The sequence below is a fragment of the Megascapheus bottae genome, chromosome 12 (genome assembly GCF_031878675.1).
Source record: "Megascapheus bottae isolate mThoBot1 chromosome 12, mThoBot2.hap1, whole genome shotgun sequence".
In the NCBI taxonomy this organism is placed as follows: Eukaryota; Metazoa; Chordata; class Mammalia; order Rodentia; family Geomyidae; genus Megascapheus; species Megascapheus bottae.
The window spans coordinates 12,735,030-12,758,712 of record NC_143520.1 but is presented as its reverse complement, the minus strand read 5'-3'; the positions used below and the strand labels follow the sequence as shown (position 1 = coordinate 12,758,712).

The following is a 23,683-nucleotide window of genomic DNA, read 5'->3' as shown; positions in this document are numbered from 1 at the left end:
TAACCCGAGTCTCCAGGCTGGTCTTTTGTCTGTTGCTGGTCCCGGGGCTTGAACTCGGACTGAGAGCTGTCCCCGAGCTTCTTTTCCACTAGAGACAACGCCACTCCTGGTTTTCCAGCGGTTAACTGCAGTCTCACAGACTGTCTGGCTTGGGTGGGCTTTGAACTGCGATCCTCAGCGCGCAGCCTCCTGCATAGTTAGGGTCGCAGGCGAGAGCCAGGGCGCCCGGCTGCTTTGTGAGTTGGCTTATTTTTGTTGTTGTTAAGTAGAGCTTGAAGTCTGAGGGTCCTGGGCGGGAGATTTTGGAGGCAGGGAAGGCAGCCCAGCGGTGAAGCCCCGAGCTTCCTGCCGGCTGCGTGACGCGGAGGGCAGAAGAAAGCGCACGCTCGGCCCGCCGGAAGTTTGGGTCTCGTCGCCCGCCGTCGACGTCGTGACGGAAGCCTGTTGCCCTGGAGCCCGGGAGACGCTCAGTGCCTCCTCCACCGCGGAGGCCGTGGGCCCCGGGCATCATGTCGGTGCTGGACGTGCTCTGGGAGGACCGCGAGGTCCGCTTCGACTTGTACTCGCAGTGAGTCTCCGAGCTTCCCCCGGGGCCTGCGGATTCGCGAGCCGCGGGCAGCGCTGGCGGGGGTGGGAGAGGTTGGCGCGGGCTGTGGGCGGCGCGGGACGCCGGGGCCGGCGGGGCCTCCGCGGGGTCGCGGCCAGGTAACGGCTTCGTTCTGCGCCCTCCGGCCCTGGCCGACGACGGTGGCCCTCCCGGGGCTGGGACGTGTGTGTGTGTGTGTGTGTGTGCGTGCGTGTGTGTAATTAGAGATAGGGGTCTCATGGACTCAGCCCTGAGGTCTCAGCCTCTTGAGTAGGATTACAGGTGTAAACCATCGATGTCCTTGTGTCATCAAGATATTGTTTTCATAAAGATAGTTTACACCCAGCTTTTGAACATTCCTTCCCTAACTGCCTTGAATCTGTTCCTCTACGTCGCAGGGTTCCCCGTTGTCTGCAGAAGAGGACACATTTATTTGGGGTTCTCCATTTTCTGGTTCCTCTTTATTCAACAGTGTTTCTCTCATGCTCAATCCTTCCTTCTTCCAAGCTTTTTCTCAGATGCCCTAATATTTCTGGACCTTGGTCTTTAATTATGGACTTCTTTCTGTTCTCCAAGCACAACCCACTTCTACGTCTGGCTTACTCTGACTCTGGTCACTGCAGGCCCAAGTGATCTTCAGTTCTGGAGGTTTTGTTTTGTGTGTGTATTTGTTTAGAGGCAGCACTGGGGTTTGAACCCAGAGACTTGAGCTTGTGAGGCAGGCTCCCTACCATGATCCATGCCTGGTACCAATCCTGGAGGGTTTTCTTTTTTATTGTAATGTATAGAATGGTTACATTCGCCAGATAGTAGGTGCATTACTTCTCACACACTGGTACCCCTTCTCATGTTTTTCCCCATTTCCCTCTCCCCACCCCCTCCCAATCATCTTGTCTTCCCCCCTTCCTTTTCCTATTTCAAATAATCAAACATATATACAATATACCAGGTAACATAGTCAGGTATAGTAATAATATGAGATTAACCAAAGGGCAATAAAAGAGAAGTACATAGTACATTAAGAACAACAATCACACAAGATAAACCATTCATTTAGTCTCATCCTATATGACCTTATGAATCTAGGTTTTGTGCTATTGTAATCCTCTGCTAGGAGAGTCCTAGATGTGTACTGATTATTACAAATGAGGGAAACCATTGAGCCTATGTTCCTTTGGGTCTGGCTTACTTCATTTAATGTGACTTTTTTCCAAGTCTTCCCTTACAAATATGGCGATGTCATTCTTTCTGATGACAGCATAGAATTCCATTGTGTATAAGTACCACATCTTCTTGATCCAGTCTTCTACTGGGGGGCATCTGGATTGGTTTCATATCTTTGCTGTCCAACCCTTGGGTTCTTGATTAACCATTTACAAATGCCAGAGCACTTAATACTGTATAATTTATACTACCAGCTATTTATATGCATATATCTCTTCTCTTCCATAAATAGATTCTATTACAACGTTAATACTTTTGTATTTATTTTAGACAAATGAAAACAAGACCTGGAGAAGTCCTTATTGATTGTTTAGATTCCATTGAAGATACCAAAGGAAATAATGGGGATAGAGGTAAGCATATTATTAATGAATTCTATATTTATAGATGCAGATTATTATTGGCTGGAAAATATATGAAACAAAATCATATGCAAATGAAATTTCACTCAAATAAAAATTAAACCCACAGGATTTTCTTAGAATTGAATAAAAGAAAGAATAGCCTTTAAACTTAATAGCCAGATAATATAGGTTCTTCCTCAACTTCAGTCCATCCATAATTCCTGGCTCTGACATCAAAACCTTTTTTTTTTTTGCCAGTCCTGGGCTTGATCTCAGGGCTTGAGCACTGACCTTGGACTTTTTCAAGGCTAGAGCTGTACCACTTGAGCCTTAGCACCACTTCCGGCTTTTTTCTGTGTATGTGGTACCAAGGAATCGAACACGAGTCTTCGTGCATGCTAGGCAAGCACTTTAACCACTAGGCCAAACTCCCGGCCCCACATCAAAACCTTTTTACAGAGAAACTGTTAAAACCCCAGGAGGAGCCTGGTTTGCAAGTGTCATGGAAAACTTCAGATCTGACTCCCCGGATAAAGGACTTGGGAGCCAAAGGCCTGCCTGTAATCCTAGCTATTAGGAAATCTGAGAATCACAATTTGAAGCTAGCCCTGCAGGAAGGTCAGGGAGATTCTTATCTCCAAATAACTACCAAAAAGCCATACGTGGAGCTGTGGATCGGGTGTCAGAGTGCTAATCCTGAGCAAAAAGCACATGGGAGGGAGAAGAAGAGAAAGAAGAGGAAGAAAATGAGCAGAAAGAAAGAAGAGGAAGAAAATTATCAGCTCCAGGCAGATCCTGCTTATATCATGTCTGAAATGCTTTCTGGCATCATTCAGGCCAAGGTGGGGGTAAATTTTGGAGATCTGACAGCAAACACAGTCTTGGTTTGTACCTTTGAGGGTAGAACTACAAATTCCACTGTCACAATGGCTATATCTTGCTGAAATCTGAATGAATTTGACAATTCAAGAGAGAATTGTCTTGTTCTTATATAGATTGGCAAGAGTACTTATGTAACAGATCATCCTCCAGTACAGACAGAGACTGTAGGTAGTAGATCATTTTTGACTCCTCAGATAAGTGTGTAGAATACTGCACTAGTACTTTGGAGGAAGGAGGAAAAAAAACATTCTCAGCCAAAAAATGTACATAACAGTGCCTGAAACCCTACTTTTAGTGAAAACAAAATTGTATTTGGATATTTATGGCATGTGTACACTCAGACTCAGAAATCTCTGTTTTTACAGAAGTATCCAGAATATCTGGGCTAAAAGGAGATAGAAAAGAAAAGAAAAATCTTGCTTTCCAAATATCTATCTACATTCCTTCCTAGCAATTTGGAAATAACTATGTTCAGGCACTGTCTAGTCCAGGAGCCCCTATTTTAGAACTATAAGTACCCTAGAAGATTAGCCTGTTTAATCCAGTCAATTCCAAGTACACGGCCACAAAATGATCAGATTAGCTTTATGCACTGAAACCAGGGAGAATGAAACAGGGGCAGTGTTGGGAAGATTAGTGTTATAGAGTTTAGAAGAAACAGGGGCAGTAGGTATTTGGGAGGACAGAGAAAAAAATCCAGGTCTGAAACACTGGGTTTGAAAGTATAGGAAGAAAAGAGAAGAGGTCCTTCAGGAAAAAAGAGGCAGCACAGGAATGCAAGAGACTTCATCGAAGATACATCAAGAGGAAAAACAAAAGTAGATTTGGTTGGCAGTTTTCTAGAGATTCTCTAATAGGAAAACATTAGTAGATGTCCTGGGTTTGTAGCTCAGTTGTACAGACAAAATACTGTTTTGAGGAAATAATAAACAAATGTATACACAATTTGTGTGTGTGTGTATGTGTGTGTGTGTGTGTATATACCAGTCTTTGAACTCAGAGCCTGGGTGCTTTTTATTTTATTTTATTTTATTTTTGTCTTTTCTTTCTTGGTACTGGGAATTGAACCTAGAATGTTGCGGTAGCTAGCCAAAGGCTTTGCTACTTAGCTACACCCCAGCCCCCCACAGTTCTTTTGATAAGTAATTTACCATACTCTTTCTTCTTTGAAAGCCTATATGTCTAAAATCAGAAGAACTTGGCAAAGAATGATGAAAGAGGTGATATTGATCCAGATGCATTATACTTACACACTGACATGTTGAATGGTATAACTTTGTACAACTACTTAAACATAGGCTCAATGGTTTCCCTCATTTGTAATAATTAGTACTAGCATCTAGGACTCTCCTAGCAGAGGAATACAATAGCTCAAAACCTAGGTACATAGGTCATATATGATGAGACTAAATGAAAGGATCTCTAGGATATGGAAACAAGAGGTTTATCTTGTGTGACTGTTGTTCTTAATGTACTATGTTATTTCTCTTCTCTTTTTTTGCCCTTATGGTTATTCTCATATTGTTACTGTATCTGAGTTTGTTACCTGGTATTATTGTATGTACATTTATTTGTTTATTTGAAATAGAAAAGGGAAGGGGGAAAACAAGATGATTGGGAGGGATAGGGGGAGGGAACTGGGGACAAAAACATGATAAAAGGTATCAATGTGTGGTTATAATTTGTTGGCTAAATGTATTTAACAAAGTTCAGTGTGTTTTGTTGTTTCAAGATCTCTTAAAGGTATTGCAATGTGCAACTGTATTGTAAATCTGTAAGGCATACAATTTACCTAGACCTCATGCTCCACTCTTGATCATCTGTACTATACAGCAGACTGTATAGGGCCCATCATTCTACAGGATACATCATGAGAAATGAAGTGAATCTAACACTGTACTTTTGTATGAGAACATCAGACTGATGCAAGACTGGAAAGTGCAAAGCCTTGTAGACTTCAGTCTTTTCAGCTAACTAAATTGGGTACATAAATATATAGCTAATTTAAATGAGAACTTCTAAGACAGCATTCATATGTCATGGATTAGCATGTATATAGTATTTTAATGAGTGTTTTCATAATTATGTTATACCATATGTCCACATATGAGTGGCAAGGAACTAAGGGCATCTTCAAACAAAACAAACCAAGTCATTAGCCACGAATACCTGAATCCTTTCTACAGCTGTCAGTTATTAGTATCTAGAACAGATGTATAAGAAAAACAAGTTTTGCATCCACTTCATTCTGCTTTGTAGATATGCATCCTTTCCTAAGCTAATCAATTTCTTGTCATTTGTTTGCTTCTAGGTAGACTCTTAGTAACAAATTTAAGGATTATCTGGCATTCTTTGGCATTAATTCGAGTCAATCTTTGTAAGTATCCTCAGATAAAACTCGAAGGAAAAAATATTCTATCAAGGAAGCTGGGTGGCATATTTTAATATAAAAAGCTATACGATGGCTGGGTATTGGTGGCTCACACCTGTACTCCTAGCTACTTTGGAGGCTCAGATTTGAGAATTTAGTTGGTCTAGCCCAGTCAAGAAAGTCTGAGACACACTTAATCTCCAAGTAACTACCAAAAAAAAAAAAAAGAGTTGAAAATGGCTCTGTGGTTCAACTAGTAAAACACTAGCCTTGAGTACAAAAGCTCAGGGACTGGGCCCTGGCCCCAAATTCAAGCCCCAGGACCAGCATACATACAAGCACACACACAAAGCTATGCTATGAAATACATAGAAATCTGAAATTGATTTTTTTTTTTGCCAGTCCTTGGTTTGAGCTCAGGACCTGCACACCATCCTTGGACTTTTCTCAAGGCTAGTGCTCTACCACTTGAGCCACAGCACCACTTCTGGCTTTTTTCTGTGTACATGGTACTGAGGAATCGAACCTAGGTCTTCGTGCATGTTAGGCGAGCACTCTACCACTAGGCCAAACTCCTGGCCCCTGAAATTGATTTAAAAAAAAAAAAAAACCTTCACTATGATATGCAAACCCTTAGCCTAATTTTGATTAACTTCTAATTACTAAGTCCCAGTGATTGTAAATAGAGATTCCCTCCTTGAACACTTGTTTGTTAAACTTGTCATTTAAAATATGTAAAAATTAACATTAATAAAACCTTCAGAGCCTAATCTTACTACTGACTGTACCATAATACAAAAGAAATATCTCATTCTTAATTTTTGGCCTGCCTCTTCTGTATCTTGCACATATATGAGACTGGTAATTTTACACTGAATGGTTTTTGAATTTAGTTTTGCTTATCTTTGACAGCTTGCTATAACCTTTTCTCAAGAAAACCCAAAGAAAGGAGATTTAAGTTCTAGTGAAAATAGTCTTCATTATTTTAAGCTTGCTATTTTGGATTATCTAGACTTTTGTTTTGATAAGGAGATGTCCAATAAATAATGCTATGTGGGGTTGAGAAAAGCATACATCCTTTTTCTGGTGTTGAATATTTTTGCTGGTCCAAAGAGGCAGAATTGACTAGTTTAACTAAAAGTTGTAATTCACAAAAATGTGAAAGTTGTATTCTCTCTCTCTCTTTCTCTTTCTCCCTTCCTCCCCCCCCAAAAAAAACTGGGGCTTAAACTCAGCATGTTGTACTTTTGCTTGGCTGTTTACTAAAGGCTGGTACTATAGCATTTGAGCACACCTCCATTTCCAGTCTCTTGAATTTATCTGCAGGGACCAGCTTTGAACCTCAGTTCTCAGATTTCAGCCAAGTTGTTAGGATTATGATGTGAGCTACCAGCACTAGTATTTTTGTGTATGTCTGTTTTTTAAAACTGTTTAAAAGTTCTGTATATTTTTTATAATAGTATCTCAGTTTACTATAACATGTTCTTAAAATTCATTTTTTTTATTTTAGCTATCGGTTACAACTGCATATTGAATATTACAATAAGGACTGCTAACTCTGTAAGTCTGAGAAATTTTAATAATGTTTGTTTGCACTTTAAGTGAGAAATTGTTCATCAGATCTGAACTTTTAAATAAATTTGTCTTACAGAAATTACGAGGCCAAACTGAAGCTCTCTATATACTAACAAAATGTAACACTACTCGCTTTGAATTTATATTTACAAATTTGGTTCCTGGAAGTCCTAGACTTTTTACTTCTGTGATTGCAGTACGCAGGTAGGTACAGTAATAGTTTATGGGTTATTGTATATTTTTAAGTTCTATGATATAAAGGTTTTGAGGACAAAGTTTAGAAGTTATAACAATACTTTTTTCCAAGCTTCACAGCAGATACCCTAAAGCCATTTAGAAGAACACATTTCATTATCATTTAATAAGCACTCTGAAGGAATTTATGAAGCATGTAAGACACCAAACCTGTTAGTGCATACCAATAATCCCAGCACTCAGGAGACAGAGCTAAAGGAGGATCATTTGAGGTTAGCCCAGAAAAGTTTGCAGCCTCTGTCTCAACTCAGGAGACATGGATCCGAATGTTGAAGACCCTAACTGAAAAATATCTAATGTAGAAAATGACTAGAAGATGGCTTGAGTGGTAAAGCACATGCTTGTAATGGACGAGGCCCTGAGTTTAAATATCAGTACTTCCAAGAAAGAGAAAAGGGAGGTGGGAGGGAGACAAAAAGGGAGGGAGAGAGTCAGAGAGAGAGAGAGAGATCTAGACTAAGATGACAAAAATATAATTGCTGTAATTTGTATTTCATAATCATATTTTCTAGAAGTGGTGCTGTGGCTCAAAGTGGTAGAATGCTTGGCCTTGAGCAAAATTGCTCAGGGATAGCACCCAGGCCCTGAGTTCAAGCCCCACAACCAAGAAGAAGACAACTATAATCATTTTCAGCCCTCTATGTTGCAAATATTTTTCAGCTTCCTCGTTTATTTTTAATTTTGTTGATGATTTCTTAAATTTATATGATTGTTTAATTTTTTACTGAAATATAATTTATATGGCATAAAATTTTACTGCTCAGGTTCTGGAATTACAGATGTGAAATAACACAGCCAGCTGAATTTATTTTTAATTTACCATAATAATTATTTGAAGTATGTAAGTACTTTTATATAGATACATATATGTATACATACACACACATACACACTAGTAGATAAGTAACCATAACCTAAGAAAACCACATTTTCAGTTTGGATTCATCTTTGTTTGTTTTTGATAGGGCATATGAAACTTCTAAGATGTATCGTGATTTCAAATTGAGAAGTGCACTAATTCAAAACAAGCAACTAAAATTATTACCACAAGAGCATGTTTATGATAAAATCAACGGTGTATGGAATTTATCCAGTGATCAGGTATTGTACAAAAACATAATGAACTTTTAGAAACTGTACTTTGACAGTCATTTTTTTCATCCATCATTAAGTTCTTACAATGAGAATTATAGCTCTGGATAAATTTGTTTATGGCACTTTTTTTTTTTTTGGAGGGGGTGGTGGTACTGATTATGGCATGGGGTTTGAACTCTGGACCTCGGCTTTGTCCCTGAGCTCTTCAGCTCAAAGCTAGTTCTCTACCACGTTGAGCCTCAGTACCACTTCTAGTTTTCTTCCAGTGGTTAATTGGAGATGAGTCTTATGGACTTCCATGCCCAGGCTGGCTTTGAATAGCAATCCTCAGATCTCAGCTTCATGAGTAGCTAGGATTACAGATGTGAGCCACCACACCCAGCTTTGTTTATAGCTCTTGATATGAGTAGTCTGGTTTTTATGGTTTTATGCTCTTTTTAGCAACCTCATTTCTACTAGAATTGAGAGCTATAATGGATCTTTGTGATCATCTAGTTCTCTCTCCTTCACTCTTATACTCAAGAAATACAGACTATAAAACATGTAGTCTATGGAGACTACATGCATAGTTTGTCCCAAATCCATACTTCACCTTATGCTACACAACCCTCAATTTATTGGTAACTCACGTTAGTGGAAGAAAAGCCACAGTACGGATAGTCACAGAACCTTCTAATTTTGTTTGGTCTTCCAGCACCTAGGTTTGTTAGAATCTTTCTATGTAATCCAACCAAGCTCATGTACTGCCTCTGCCCTCCAAATGCTGGGATTATAGGCTTGTACCACCAGTTCTCTTTAGAGAACTATGCATATTATATACTATTTTTTTAAACAAGATCTTGCTATCTTTCAGAGTAGCCTGGAACTCTGAATCTTCCTGTCTCAGCTTTCCAATGCTGGGTTTACAGACATGATCAGCTGTGTCTAGCACATTTAGTGATGCTTAAGTCTACCATTATAGTTTCTCGTTTTCTCTTTAAATTATGATCAGTTGTAACATGTGAGTAATTAGAAAATTTTCTCTTTCTAGGAAAAGCTTGTAGGCTTTGTATATGTAATGACGTAGGCTAACCTCTATGGAAAAATGCTAATATTTTTGGAATAAAGAACTTTTTTTGTGGTAGTCCTTGGTTTTATACTCAGAACTTTGTGCTTGTGAGGTAGATGCTCTACGACTTGAGCCAACCCCATCGGATGCCTTTTTGCTTTATTTTTCAAGTAGGATCTTAAGCTTTTTGTCTAGGCTCAGCTGCCAACTACTCCTCCTGCCAGTGCTTCCTACAAGCTGGGATTGCAGATGTGTGTCAACCTCACTGGCTTGTTGAAATATCACTATTTTCAAATTTTATATATCCTTTTGATTAAAAAATTATAAATATATAATATGTGCATAAAATGTATTAATGATGTAATATGTAATATATTAAGGATGGAATAAGATATAAAATACTATATATTTATATATAAAGTAATATAGTCTATATATTAAGGATATATTATAGATATAATATATTAAAAACAAGGTGTGGTGGTACAAGCTTGAAATCCTAGCTGCTTGGGAAGCAAGAGATCTGGGGATCAATATTCAAGACCAGGCACAAGAGTCCTGAGACTCCTATCTCATCCAGCCAGTCAGCCAATGGCTGGGCAAGGTGGGATGTGCCTGTTATCCCAGCTATGCGGGAAGCATCATGCTGGGCAAGGTGGTACATGCCTGTTATTCCCAGCAACACAGAAGCACAAGTAGGAGATTGAAGCCCAGGTATAAAGTAGGACCCCTCCTAGAAGATAACTAGTATAAAAGGGGCTAGAAGCATAGCAGGCTTGAGGGCCTGAGTTCAACCCAACTATTTCCAAAAAGGAAGGAAAACAAGGATGCTATTATCAACCTAACTTAAGTTTATTTGAAAATAATGAAATATGGCCTCACGTTATTTTAAAAAAAATTTGGTGGGAGTTTCACAATTGTGTTATCTAAATGAAAGGAAACAGTGACATAAGAAATAATTAAGCCGGGTGCTCATGCCTCTAATCCTAGCTACTCAAGAAGCTAAGATCTGAGGATCACTGTTCAAAGCCAGCCCTGGCTCTAAAGAGAGACTCTTGTCTCCAGTTAATCACTAGAAAACAGGAAGTGGGGCCGTGGCTCAAGGATAAGGTAGTATCCTTGAGCTGAAGAACTCAGGGACAGGGCCCAGGCCCAGAGATTAAGCCCATGCATGACCCACAAAAAAATATTCATAAATATAGACTAACATTGATAAACTGGACATGGACAGGGAACAATGGCTAACCGGTTTTTTTGTTTGTTTTATTTTTTCCAGTCCTGGGCTTGAACTCACAGCCTGAGCATTGTTCTTGGGCTTTCTCAAGGTTAGAGCTCTACCACTTGAGCCACAGCACCACTTACAGCTTTTTTTATGTATGGGTTTCCAAGGAATTGATCCCAGGTCTTCATGCATGCTAGGCAAGCACTCTACCACTAGACCAAACTCACAGCCCCTGGCTAAACTTTTTGTACAATAATTACTTACATGATAAGAGTGGAGGAGAAAGTATATATGTATATATACTGTGCATGTTGTTTTTGTTTATAATTGAGGAATAGGTCATTTTTTTCTGGCAATACTAAGGTTTGGACTTAGGTCCTTGTGCTTGGCTAGGCAGGCACTTTACAGTTGAGCTGTTCCCTAAGTCCTTTTTTTTTTTTTTTTTTTGGTGGAATATGGTGCTTGAACTCTGGGCCTGGGCACTGTCCCAGAGCTCTTCAGCTCAAGGCTACCTTGAGCCATAGTCCCACTTCCCATTTTTTAGTGATTAATTGGAGATAAGAGGCTCACCACTTTAGTGCGTGCAGGCTTTGAACAGATAGATCCTCAGATCTCAGCCTCCTTTGTAGCTAGGATTACAGGCTTATAGGTGTGAGCCACCAGGCGGCTCTCCTTTCTTTTTTAATAAAATAATAACTTATTACTAAAGCAAAGGGCAGTTCAGAAAAGGACTGATCTCTTTAGCAGGGACCACACACCTCAAAGGGTGAGACAAGCAGTTGGAGTAGAGTTTGTGGCAGCTTGGAATTTATCAGTAGGGTTGGGGTGGATGTTACTAGGTGTGAGGAAATAAGGGCCTTCTCCTGTGGCCTTTTCCAAATGGTTTAGCCAGTGAGTCCAAGTTACCCCGGTGTGGGAAGGCCTGTGCCTGTGCACTTGTACCTCTCTGCCCTCCCACTTGACTTTCTTTGCCTTTCCCAGTTTAAGCTCCATAAGGATACAGGATCATTATCTCAAAACTTAAGGCCACTATTATCTTGGTGTTTACCTTTTCCTGCTTACTGCCACCTATACACCTATAACATTCCCCTCCCAAGAGCTCAGCACCCTGAACTTTTTAAGATATATGGATGGTGAAGTCAGTCTGGCTGATCTCAGCTGACAGAGGGTAATGTGGATACTCAGGATTCAGAGTCTTGCTGTGTGTCAGGACACAGGAAGTTGATTTGGATTAGGGAGAGACACTGCTGAGAATGTGGCCCTTCTTTTGTCAAACCAGCAGAATTACAGCAGTCACAAACCTCAGCCATCGTATTATCCAAGGAATAATAGGAAGGGATAAGGGATAGTGGGAAGATGTTGGGACTGTCTGAGGATGATGATACTCTAACATGGAGGTGAGAAGTTGTGCAAATATGTTAAAAATTGAGACAAGTAATGATATTAGGAGCTGGGAACAGAGGAGATATGGTCAAAGGTATCCTGAATAACATTTTCTCTGAATTGGTTAGGTGTAGCCTTGTCAGGATAGGAAAGTTGTTTGTGCTTGAGGATGGAGATTCACTTTGCCACTTGTCACAGGAAGTTTAACCATCAGTCCAGGAATCTAAGGTGACTGAAATGACAGTGTGAAAATAAAATGTTTGCAGGTCCAGTGAAGAGTTGCTGCTTTCTAGCAAAAGAACTTAAGTACCTGTTACAAATGCCCTTAGGTTTATGTATTTGAAAAACCTAGCTTTGTATGTTTCTAGGCTATGGATAAAGTAGTACATGAGTAGAGGATAATCTTCAAAGGTTAGAAAGAGCCTGTGTTTAATCCTGAAGATTGCACTATTGTAAAGCAGAATGCAAGAGGGGACTAAGGTCAGAAAATATTAATTTGCTTTCTGTCAGAAGTGCTTAGAAGAGCTTAAGCACCAAATAACTTGTATAAGAGTCCTCTCTCCATAACCTCTTAGCTTTAGTTACTTCTGAAAGTACTGGCACAAGTGACTACATTTTTTTTTGCTGTTGTTTTTTTAGATAGAGTCTCACTCTGCAGATCAGGCTGTCCTGGAATTTGGTACATGGACATGTAGGCTGATCTGAAACTCAATCTTCCTGTTTCTGCCTCTCAATCTCTGAAATTACAAGCAAGTACTACCATGGCTGGTAGATTCCGTTTTTATTCTGACAACATCCTCTCATGTCATGAAATAGTTCCAGAGAGAATGGCCTCTTCCATTGAGTTAGAGTCCCTTGGACTTTTCCATCTGGGCTGATCTGGAACCATGATCCTGCAATCTTAGCCTCCTACATAACTAGAATGACAGGTCTACACACCACTGTTGGTGCCCACTGTGTCCAGTCTTGGGTTGAGAAGAGGTCTTACAAATTGTTCTGCCTAGGTTGGCCTCAAACCTTGATCCTCCTATTTTAAGCCAAGTTTTAACTATACTGACAGTTTAATGATAAATGATTCTACAGTCTAGACTCACAGTCATCTAATTATCTTGACATCATATTAGAAGCATTTATACTTCATAATACTCAGTTCTAATGTTAATCTGCTGCTGTGATATCAGAATTATTCTGGGTTCTAGAAAATAAAAACTAGGTATCCAAACAAATTATCAGTGATTTATTTTTCATTATGGTCTTTTGCAGGGAAATCTAGGAACATTTTTTATCACTAATGTGAGAATTGTGTGGCATGCGAATATGAACGACAGTTTTAATGTCAGCATCCCATATTTGCAAATTGTAAGTACATATATTTTGGTTATTTATTTAAATATATAATAACTAATACAGTTAATAAGTCAGTAGGACTGTTGGAGTTAAATGAGTTCCTTTTCTTTAAGAGCATACTTTTAAAATGTTGATACTTGACTATTCCATTAGAAAAGACTTAACTATAAGCAAGGAAAACAGCATCATTATTAACTTACTACTAAAAAAGAAATACATTGGGTTCTAAAATTTTAAATAGCTATCTGTGTTCCTTATTAGATTCCAATCAAAGGCCTTTAGCCACTAAAATTTTCTGCAACCTTTCCATGAGGCAGGTAAGTGATATGCCTTAGCACATTAACTAATATACTTGCTGTTAATTTTTCTCACCACTTTCTGCTCCATACCCTTTTTGTGCCAGGATGAATCCATTAGTCTTATGAATGAGCTGCTTTTTATTCTATTCAAATAGACTGCAGCACAAGCTGGATTCATGCCACAGGGTTAGCAAAAGGAATGAAGATGATTTTTAGTGATAAGACTGTTAGCATAAGTTCAATTAAAGCTTCTAAAATTTAGAATAAGAACTTACTACATCTGAGACCAGTTTGTTTTGGAATACATAAAAATAGGTCTTCTTGGCTGGGCACTGGTAGCTCACATCTGTAATCCTATTCAGAAGGCTGAGATCTGAGAATCATGGTTCAGTGACAGCCTGGGAAGAAAAAGCTGTGAGACTCTTACGTCCAATTAAGCACCAGAAAACTGAGAGTGGAGCTGTAGCTCAAAGTGGTAGAGAATTAGCCTTGAGCAAAAGAGCTTAGGAACAGTACCCAGACTCTGAGTTCAAGCCCCACAACTGACAACAACAACTAAAAAAATAGTAAGCTTTCTTACTCTTTCTTACTCTGCTGTTGCTACTGCTTTTGTAAAACAAATAGTAACTCAACACATGAAAGAATTTGAAAGAAATTACTTACAGAACCCTAGCACAACTTAGATGAAAATAAATGTAGTTATTGAAAACCCTGTGAGGTTATCCTAGGATACTCACCTTTATTATAGGAATAAGTAGTCTTAAAACTAAGCACTCTTAAGACTTATTGAATAGGTAACAGTATATGTGATATCTAGAAGATAAGTTTTGTTTTGTTTCCCCAGTCCTGAGACTTTAACACTGACCCTGAGCACCTTTTAAAAAACTAGTGCTCTACCATTTGAGCCACAGCTCCACTTCTGACTTTTTCTGTGATTAAAGAGTCTCACAGACTTTCCTGCTTCGAATGTCAGCCTCCTGAGTAGCCAAGATTATAGGCATGAGCTGACAGTACCTGGCTGAAAATGCATGTGTGTGTGTGTGCACGAGTATGTGTATGCACGTGCTCGTGTGTGTCCCAGTCCTGGGGCTTGAGCTCAGGGCCTGAACACTGTCCTTGGGCTTTCTCAAGGCTAGAGCTTTACCACTTGAACAACAGCACCACTTCTGGCTTTTTTTTCTATGTATGTGGTACCAAGGAATCAAACCTGGGTCTTCGTGCATCCTAGGCAGGCACTCTACCACTAGGCCAAACTCCCAGCCCCTGAAAATGCTATTTTTTAAAAAGAGGATTCTTAGATGACATCCAAAAAGAAATGTACTCTTTACCTGACTTATGTAACTGTAACCCCTCATACATCACCTTTATAACAACTAGAAATAAGAAGAAAAAATTCTTAGCCTATGAGATTGATAACTCTTTGCAAAATATTCCTAACTAGTTTGATTTCCAAGTTACTTTAAAATATCTGATCATCACTACTACACTGTTGGTGGGAGTGCAAACTCGTTCAACCACTATGGAAAGCAGTGTGGCAGTTCTTCAAAAGACTAAACATAGAACTCCCCTATGACCCAGCAATTCCACTACTTGGCATTTACCCAACCATCCAGAAACAAGGGCATACTAAACCCACTAGCACAACAATGTTCATTGCATATGCTATTCACCATAGCAAAGATATGGAACCAACCTAGATGTCCCTCAGTTGATGAGTGGATCATCAAGTTGTGGTATTTGTACACAATGGAATTCTATGCTGCTGTCAGAAAGAATGACATCGCCCCATTTGTTAGGAAATGGAAAGACTTAGAAAAAATCATATTAAGTGAAGTAAGCCAGACCCAAAGGAACTTAGGCTCAATGGTTTCCCTCATTCGTCATAATCAGTAGAAACCTTGGGCTCTACTAGCAGAGATCTGCAATAGAGCAAAATCTTGATACATAAGGCCATATAGTATGAAGCTAACTGAAAGGACCTCCAGGATATTGAAACAAAAGCCATATAACGAATGATTGTTGTCTTTAATGTACTATGTTGTCTCTCATCTCCTTTGCTGTCCCTTGGTTATCTCATAATGTTACAGTATCTCACTTTGTTATCTGATATATTGAATTTATTTGTATTTGGTTATTTGAAATTTGATAGGGAAGGGGGGAAAACCAAGACGGGTAGGGGGGGTGGGGGGGAAGGTAATGAGTACCAAGACATGTGAAAGGGTATCAATGTATGTGAATTAATGCACCTTCTATCTGGCAAATATCATGTAACCCTTTTACTAATTACAATAAAAAATTTAAATAAAATAAAATAAAATATCTGATCATTTTTTACTCATTTGCCAGATACAAAACACCTCCTCTGTGCTAAGTGCCAGAAATTACAATCCTGAATCAATTCACCATTCCTGCCATTAAGGAGTTTTTGACTTGGTGGAGGAAGAAAATGATTTCTGGCCATCCAGGGAAATTAAATTTGTCTTACTTGTCATGCTGAGGATCAGATTATGCAAGCACTCCATCGCTGAGCTATATCTCCAGCCAGAAAATATGGGAAATTATAATCATATTGCATTTGTATGTGCTATAATTCACCTAATCTCACCTCAGTTATGCCAAATAATCACTGACTAGTACACAACCATGTGCTTTCTGTTCTTCAGATTAAATATTTTTGCTGTAGTTGTTTATTTAGAATAGAGCAGCCAAGTAGGGCCTCTGGAGTGAATTCAACCCAACCCAAACAGCTTGCAATCTGACACTATCACAGCTACTAGTTATTCCCTGACTTCAATGCTACACCTCAGCCATGGTCCCAACTCTACTCGTGTGTGTGTGTGTGTGTGTGTGTGTGTGTGTGTGTGTGTGAACATATGAACTTCTTGTTGCTTCTCTTTTATCATCCTGTATCTCCTAGTTACATTATCTGTTGATGACAGCCAGGAGTGCCAGTGTTCTATGGTTCTAAACTAGGAACTCTGTATTCTGGATGGAATGTAAAGTAGTTAGATGAAAGGCCATATTTTCATAAGAATTACCATTAAAGTCTGTCTCTCCCCTCTTTTCCTCTGGAAGTATGACATGCTGTCAGCTGCCACAGAAGACTGCTGGAATAATATTAGATCCTCCACAGTTTTCCCTTTCTCCACCAACAAATGGTTTTCATCTCTTTCTATAGCCCCTACTTACCATTTCCTCCTCCCTTCTCCCAGGCTACTGGAGCCACTTCCCATCTCCTACTGCTCTGTTTAATCCTCATGTTACATTTGGAAGCTCTTATTTATTACATCTAATTGTTCCAGTCTGCCAATTGATGCTCATAAACTTATATTTTAAAATGTAAATTGGGAGCTAAGGTATATCTCAGTGGTATGAGCACTTGCCTATAGCATGTAGCAGGTCCTGAGGTTCAGTGCATAGCACCACAGAATAAGTAAGTAAATAAAAAGTAAAAAATCAAGGATCTTTTAGAACAGAACCATCCTTCAGGTAAGAAACAGCATGTGACTTTCAAACTAATCCTGCCTTGATATCACCAAGGACATTAGCTCATAGAAACTTAAAAATTATTAATGGTTGTATAAAATATTCAGAAAAATTGCTAGCTCCCTGAAAATGAGAACGATTTTATGCATATTTCAGATGTCTTCATTTTTAGCATTAGTCTTAGTCTATTAATATGATCTTTGTGAAGTTTATCCTTTGAAAAGTAGTGTACAAAATAAAAGTTTAAAGCCTTACATTAAAGTCAGATAATAAGACATGCATTTTCTTTTCATTTTTTTAGCGTTCAATAAAGATTAGAGATTCAAAATTTGGATTAGCTCTTGTAATAGAAAGTTCTAAGCAGGTAAGATATTTTACATTTTTATTAACCTCTTATAACTTTTTTAAACTGTGTGACAGTCTGCATTTTTTTACAATCTAGACTTTTACTTTTATTACCTATCAACAAGAAGAATGTTAACTATACTATGAAGGTATATGAAGTGTGTGAAATCTTATGCAATTGTCTCTGTAGGAGGACTAGTTCATGCTTCTTATTTTATTTGTTTTGAGAAATTGTCAGCCTCAAACTCACAATCGTCCTGCTTCAGCATCTTCAGCACCAGTATTACAGGCCTGCACCACCAAGCCTAGCTCTGCCTTTGTTTTGTTTGTTTTTTGCTGGAGAGACATAATGATCACTTATTATTAATCAAGTTAGTGTGTCAAATGCTGTTTCTATATTCTAGCAGTCCAATAACTTTACTATTTTTCTCCATATTACTATCTAGAAACTGACACCTAGAGAAATTACAAGTCTGGTCTATGGTCTCACAACTAATAAGGGATAAGATAGGTTTTGATTACAGATCTGATTGATTTTCTTTGAGGGCTTGGAAGAGTACAGGTAATAGAGCATCAGCCAGTGATCAGAAGCATCAGTTCAAGTCTCAAACAAAAAAACAACAAAAGATTTTCCCTGAGAAAAACATACCCATATATGTGTGTGTGTGTGTGTGTGTGTGTGTGTGTGTGTGTGTGTGTGTGTATTTATATATACATTTACATACATATATATGTATGTATATATACATATACATACATATATATTTAATACATTTATATTTTAGCATATAGATTATACTAATCTAATTATAAATTCCTATGCCCTTGTTTTGCTATGTTTTTAAGGAAATACTTTTATGATTAAGTAGTTATATAACAGATTTGCCATTTAACAAAGCCGTTTATGAATACAGTGCATCTTGTGCAGTGTCACCCCTTCAAACATTCTTACCCATCCCTCCCAACCCAGTCCTAAAAGCACTTTTGTTTATTTCCAGTCCTAAGGCTTGAACTCAAGGCCTAGTTGCTGTCGTCAAGCTTTTTTGCACCAGGCTAGCACTCTACAACTTGAGCAATAGCTCCACTTCTAGATTTTTGGTAATTAGTTGAAGATAAGAATATCATAGGCGGGCTGGGAGTTTGGCCTAGTGGTAGAGTGCTTGCCTAGCATGCATGAAGACCCTGGTTCGATTCCTCGGTACCCCACATACATGGCGAAAAGCCAGAAGTGGTGCTGAGGCTCAAGTGGTAGAGCTCTAGCCTTGAGAAAAATACAAGGACAGTGCTCAAGCCCTGCGCTCAAGCCCAGGACTGGCCAAAAAAAAAAAAAAAAAAAGAATATCATAGGCCTTCATGCCCAGATTGGCTGTGAACCTTAACCCTCAGGTCTCATCTTCTTGAATAGCTAGAATTACAGGCATGAGTCACCAGCACTTGGCTTCCAGAAACACTTTTAAATAAAACATTTAAAATATTTTTTTTTACAAAGTGGATTATAAAATCCCTTCTAGGGGCTGGGAGTTTGGCCTAGTGGTAGAGTACTTGCCTAGCATGCATGAAGACCTGGGTTGAATTCCTCAATACCACATACATAGAAAATGCCAGAAGTGGTGTTGTGGCTCAAGTGATAGAGCTCTAGCCTTGAGAAAGCCCAAGTGTTCAGGCACTGAGTTCAAGCCTCAGCACTGGCAAAAAAAAAAAAATATCCTGTCTAGATTTAAACATGGATATCTAGATATCTATTCATTCCTTTCCCATAGTCTACAGCTGCCTTTATTTACTATGTCCTAGCAACTATACCAAACTCCCTATCTAGTCTATTTTATTACAACAACCAGATAACGGTTTGGTGGTACACCTAGGAATGTAAGTTTCTCAGCATCAAACAGCTAGTATGTATAGATTGAAACTTTGGAGCCAACTTGTTACAGTATTCTGCTTTTGTATATAATTGAATTATATCAGTCTTTTTAATACTTTTCCTAATGGCTTTATCATATCATAAATTCTTGAAGGAGCTAGCCTTCAAAGATTTGAATAGGCCATTTCTTTTTCTTTTAATTTTTTTTTTTTTTGATGCTGGTACTGGGAGTTGAACTCAGGAGCTTGAGCTCTCACTTACCTTCTTTATTTATGGTTGGTACTCTACCATTGAGCCACAAAAGAAGTTTGGTGTTTTACTGGTCAGTTGGAGATGGCTCTCCAGGCTGGCTCTGAACCTTGACCCTCTAGGTCTCTGCCTCCAGAGGCAGGAATTACAGGAATGAACCACCAGTGCTTGGCTCATTTCTTTCTGTGTAGTCTCTACCTTTTCAAGAACTAGCTCAAGCCGGACACTGGTGGCTAATGCCTATAATCTTAGCTACTCAAGAGGCTGATATCTGAGGATCATGGTTCAAAGCCAACCTGGGCAGGAAAAGTCCCTGTGAGACGCCTCTCTAATTAACCACTCATAAACCAGAATAGCACTGTGGCTCAGGTAGTAGAGCACTAGCCTTGAGCAAAAAGAGCCAGGGATGGTGCCCAAGATCTAAGTTTAAGCCCTACAACCAACCAAAACAAAACAAGAAAAACTTACAATCTACAGTACATTTATTTTAATTTTGAGAAACCTTTTATATTTACAAATGAGGTTATGTGATATCTGGACATACTTTAGAAGATGTGAGTTTCAGGTAACAGAACTAAAAAGATGAATGTTTGTCTATTTGAAGCTCTGTGATGACTATCTGAAGGCTTGTATTATTCTAGTTTTATATGTGCTTAAAATTTTTCATAGTGGTGAATTTAATTTTTTTATTCAACTTACATGTTGTACTCTAAAATAAGAACAATTAGAGCTGTAATTTTCTTGTCTTTTAAGTATCATTTCTCAGGCTTTTTTTTTCTGTTATTTTCTATTATAGAGTGGAGGATATGTTCTTGGCTTTAAAATAGATCCCGTGGAAAAGCTACAGGAATCAGTTAAGGAAATCAATTCACTTCACAAGGTCTATTCTGCCAGTCCTATATTTGGAGTGAATTATGAAATGGAAGAAAAGGTAATCAGTTTGACATCTGAATTATAGTTTGCTGAATTCCTTTTATGCTACTTATAAAATACAGATATAAAGGCCTGTGTAAAATTTGCTTTAAACTGGATGCACAGACTTTGTTCAAGTGAGCATGGCCTGAGCTAGACTGTGTTAACTGTTGAGAGTTAACTTTCTCCTAAATGGTTGCATCATCTTTCATTCTTCCATACCTACATGGACTTCTTTACATAGGCTGAACCAGATGATTTATTAGTATTTGACCTCTTATAAAAATTATCTCATGTAGTTCAACCTGATAGTTATTTATAATTGTGTTTTATTTTCCTATCCGCTATCAAAAGATTCTAAGTCCTTTTTTTTTTTATTGTAATTAGTAAAAGGGTTACATGATATTTGCCAGATAGAAGGTGCATTAATTCACATACATTGATACCCTTTCACATGTCTTGGTACCCATTACCCTACCCCCCCACACCCTCTAAGTCCTTTTGTAAGAAGGATTTTATACCCTTGATGGTACTAGTACATACTGCATATATAGTAAAGATACCCAGATATTTGAAAAATAAACAGATTAGTAAATATCAGCACTACATCTTATTCTGCCTTACCTTTCAAATATCCTATACAAATCTTAGTTATTTTACTTTTTTCAAATGATATTTTATGCATATTTTGAAGAAATTTGAAAAAATGCTATTATAAAGAAGTTTTTGATTATGTGAAAGAAAAAGAAGAGATTCTTAAAGAATGGCTCTTAAGACTGGGAAGATGGCCTAGTGGTAGAGTGCTTGGGTCTATCATGCATGAAGCCCCCTGGTTTCAATTCCTCAATACTACATACACAGAAAAACCCGGAAATGGCACTGTGATCAAGCAGTAGAACCCTGGCCTTGAAAAAGCTCCAGGACAGTGTCCAGGCCCTAGAGTTCAAGCCAAGGACTGGCCAAAAAAAAAATAATGGCTCTTAGGTATATTAAATATGTGGAAATTTCCCATTATAAGTTTTTTTTTATAATCTAGACTTCAGATTTAGACACTTAAGTATAATGCATTTTATTATTCAAGTTAGTTTAAATGAATGAGTATTAATTGTAATGGTGATTTTCTTAAGACTTGAATAATTATAGTTGTATTTTCTTGAACGTATTTACAGTTCCCAAAATACATTTTTCTCATATGACTTGTCTAAGTAATATTGTCTCTGATAAATTCTGACATCTTGATTTCTAGCCACAGCCGCTTGAAGCTCTGACAGTGGAACAAATTCAAGATGATGTTGAAATAGACTCTAATGGTCACACAGATGCTTTTGTGGTGAGTGTCAAAAAGAACTATTAAATTCCTTATGATTTATGTATGAGTAATGTTTAGCTAAATCATGGTGTGACTATGAACATTATAAAACTTGAGGCTTTTTTTTTTTTTTTTTTTTGCCAGTCCTCGAGCTTGAGCTCAGGGCCTGAACACTGTCCTTGGGCTTTCCTCAAGGCTAGCACTCTACCACTTAATCCACAGCACCACTTCCAGCTTTTTCTATGTATGTGGTACTAAGGAATCGAACCTGGGTCTTCGGGCATACTACGCAAGCACTCTACCACTAGGCCAAACTCCCAGCCCAAAACTTGAGGCTTTTGACATGAGATTGAGTTTGAGGATAAGGTTTAAGTGAGAGAATTAGTTTGTGAGAATGCTTTTGAATTACTTAAGAACCACACACTTATAGAAACTTAGGAAGCTGAGACTTGTATCATAGTTCAAATTTATTCTGGGCAGAAAGGTCTATGAGACACTATCTCTAAGCCGCCAAACACTGGACTAGAGGCATAACTTAGAGTAGAGCTAGCCATGAGCAAAAGAAGCTGAGCAAGTATGAAGCTGAGTTCAACTTCTAGTACTAGCAAAAAATTATCAAAAAAATTATCAAACATTATTATAGTTAAATACTTTAAAATATATACATTACATAATTAAGTTAAATTTCCCTTCATCTGTAACTGTATGGTTTTAGAAGAATACACATCTGAACAATAAATGTTTTTGTTTCCAAATTGGTATTACATTACAGTAATAATGCTTCTTCCATACTGTAGCCTGTGAATATAACCAGAATTACCCCTCTGGTAACATATTTTCAAACAAAGATTGTAACATTACTATAAAGTATTTAATTATCAACTACTGCTATCTTATGTATTTACTGGCACATTAAAGTACTGGTTTTGTTCATCTCGAGTTACATATTAATGACAAAGCACTGTCATGTTTTTGTACAGTTCTGGGGCTTGATTTCAGAGCCTTGAGCTTGCTGAGTAAATCTTCTGCCACTAGAGAATTTTTTGCTTTTGTTATTTTTCAAGTAGGGTCTCTTATTTTTGCCCAGATTGTCCTGAACCACAATCCTCCCTGTCTATTCTTCCCTGTATGAGACCTGAGTTGACAGATGCAGGTCACCATGCTTAGCTTTTATTGGTTGAAATGGATATCTCACAGACTTTTGCCAGGACTGGCATCAAACCATGATTTTTCTTGATCTTAGCCTCTCAAGTAACTAGAATTACATATGTGATCTACTATGTTGAGACCCACAAAGCACATTTGTTTAGAGCTTTAAGACATCATCAATTGTAGGTGTTGATACTGATCACTACTGATCAATAAATTTTTACTTTCTAATATTATAGAGATAAGTGAGAAACACATTAAACACCCAGTCACAAAACATGAAATACATTTAGTTGTAGAATCACTGTGCAAATCTGTTACCTGTTCATTAGCTCACTTATCTATTACATATCAAACATGTGAAATATCACATTTTTTGTCTTATAGGCTTATTTTGCTGATGGTAATAAGGTAAGGATATTTTACTGATAATATTCTTTCTCTCTTTTTTTTTGTAATTTTCTGTATTTCAGCATTTAGCATTCTCTAACTTATGTGAAACCTATTTTTTGTTTTTTCCTCTCCCTTGCCCACCCTCTCTATTCCTATTTCGTTCTCTTACCTCCCCAAAGCAACAAGATCGTGAACCTGTATTTTCAGAAGAACTGGGGCTGGCAATAGAGAAATTGAAGGATGGATTCACACTACAGGGACTTTGGGAAGTAATGAGTTGATCTTAAGTTGAGCTGGATTTCTATTTAAAGATTTCTCAAGAGTAAAGATTCTAGTCACCTGCTATAA

General features: G+C 38.2%; 1 protein-coding gene across 2 annotated transcripts; it reads left to right on the top strand.

Moving 5' to 3' along the window:
* Positions 1–463: 463 nt before the first annotated feature.
* Positions 464–23,683, top strand: Bbs5 (Bardet-Biedl syndrome 5). Of its 2 annotated transcripts, none has more exons than XM_090342692.1 (12): positions 464–568; positions 2,081–2,163; positions 5,348–5,413; positions 6,918–6,967; positions 7,059–7,186; positions 8,203–8,338; positions 13,249–13,344; positions 17,419–17,481; positions 20,369–20,503; positions 21,731–21,814; positions 23,330–23,353; positions 23,515–23,683. In XM_090342692.1, the coding sequence occupies exons 1-12, from the start codon at positions 510–512 to the stop codon at positions 23,614–23,616; spliced, it is 1,026 nt and encodes a 341-aa protein (XP_090198818.1). In that variant the 5' UTR covers positions 464–509; the 3' UTR covers positions 23,617–23,683. The 2 variants fall into 2 exon arrangements, with proteins under 2 accessions (XP_090198818.1, XP_090198817.1); XM_090342691.1 differs by lacking the exon at positions 464–568 and adding an exon at positions 657–705.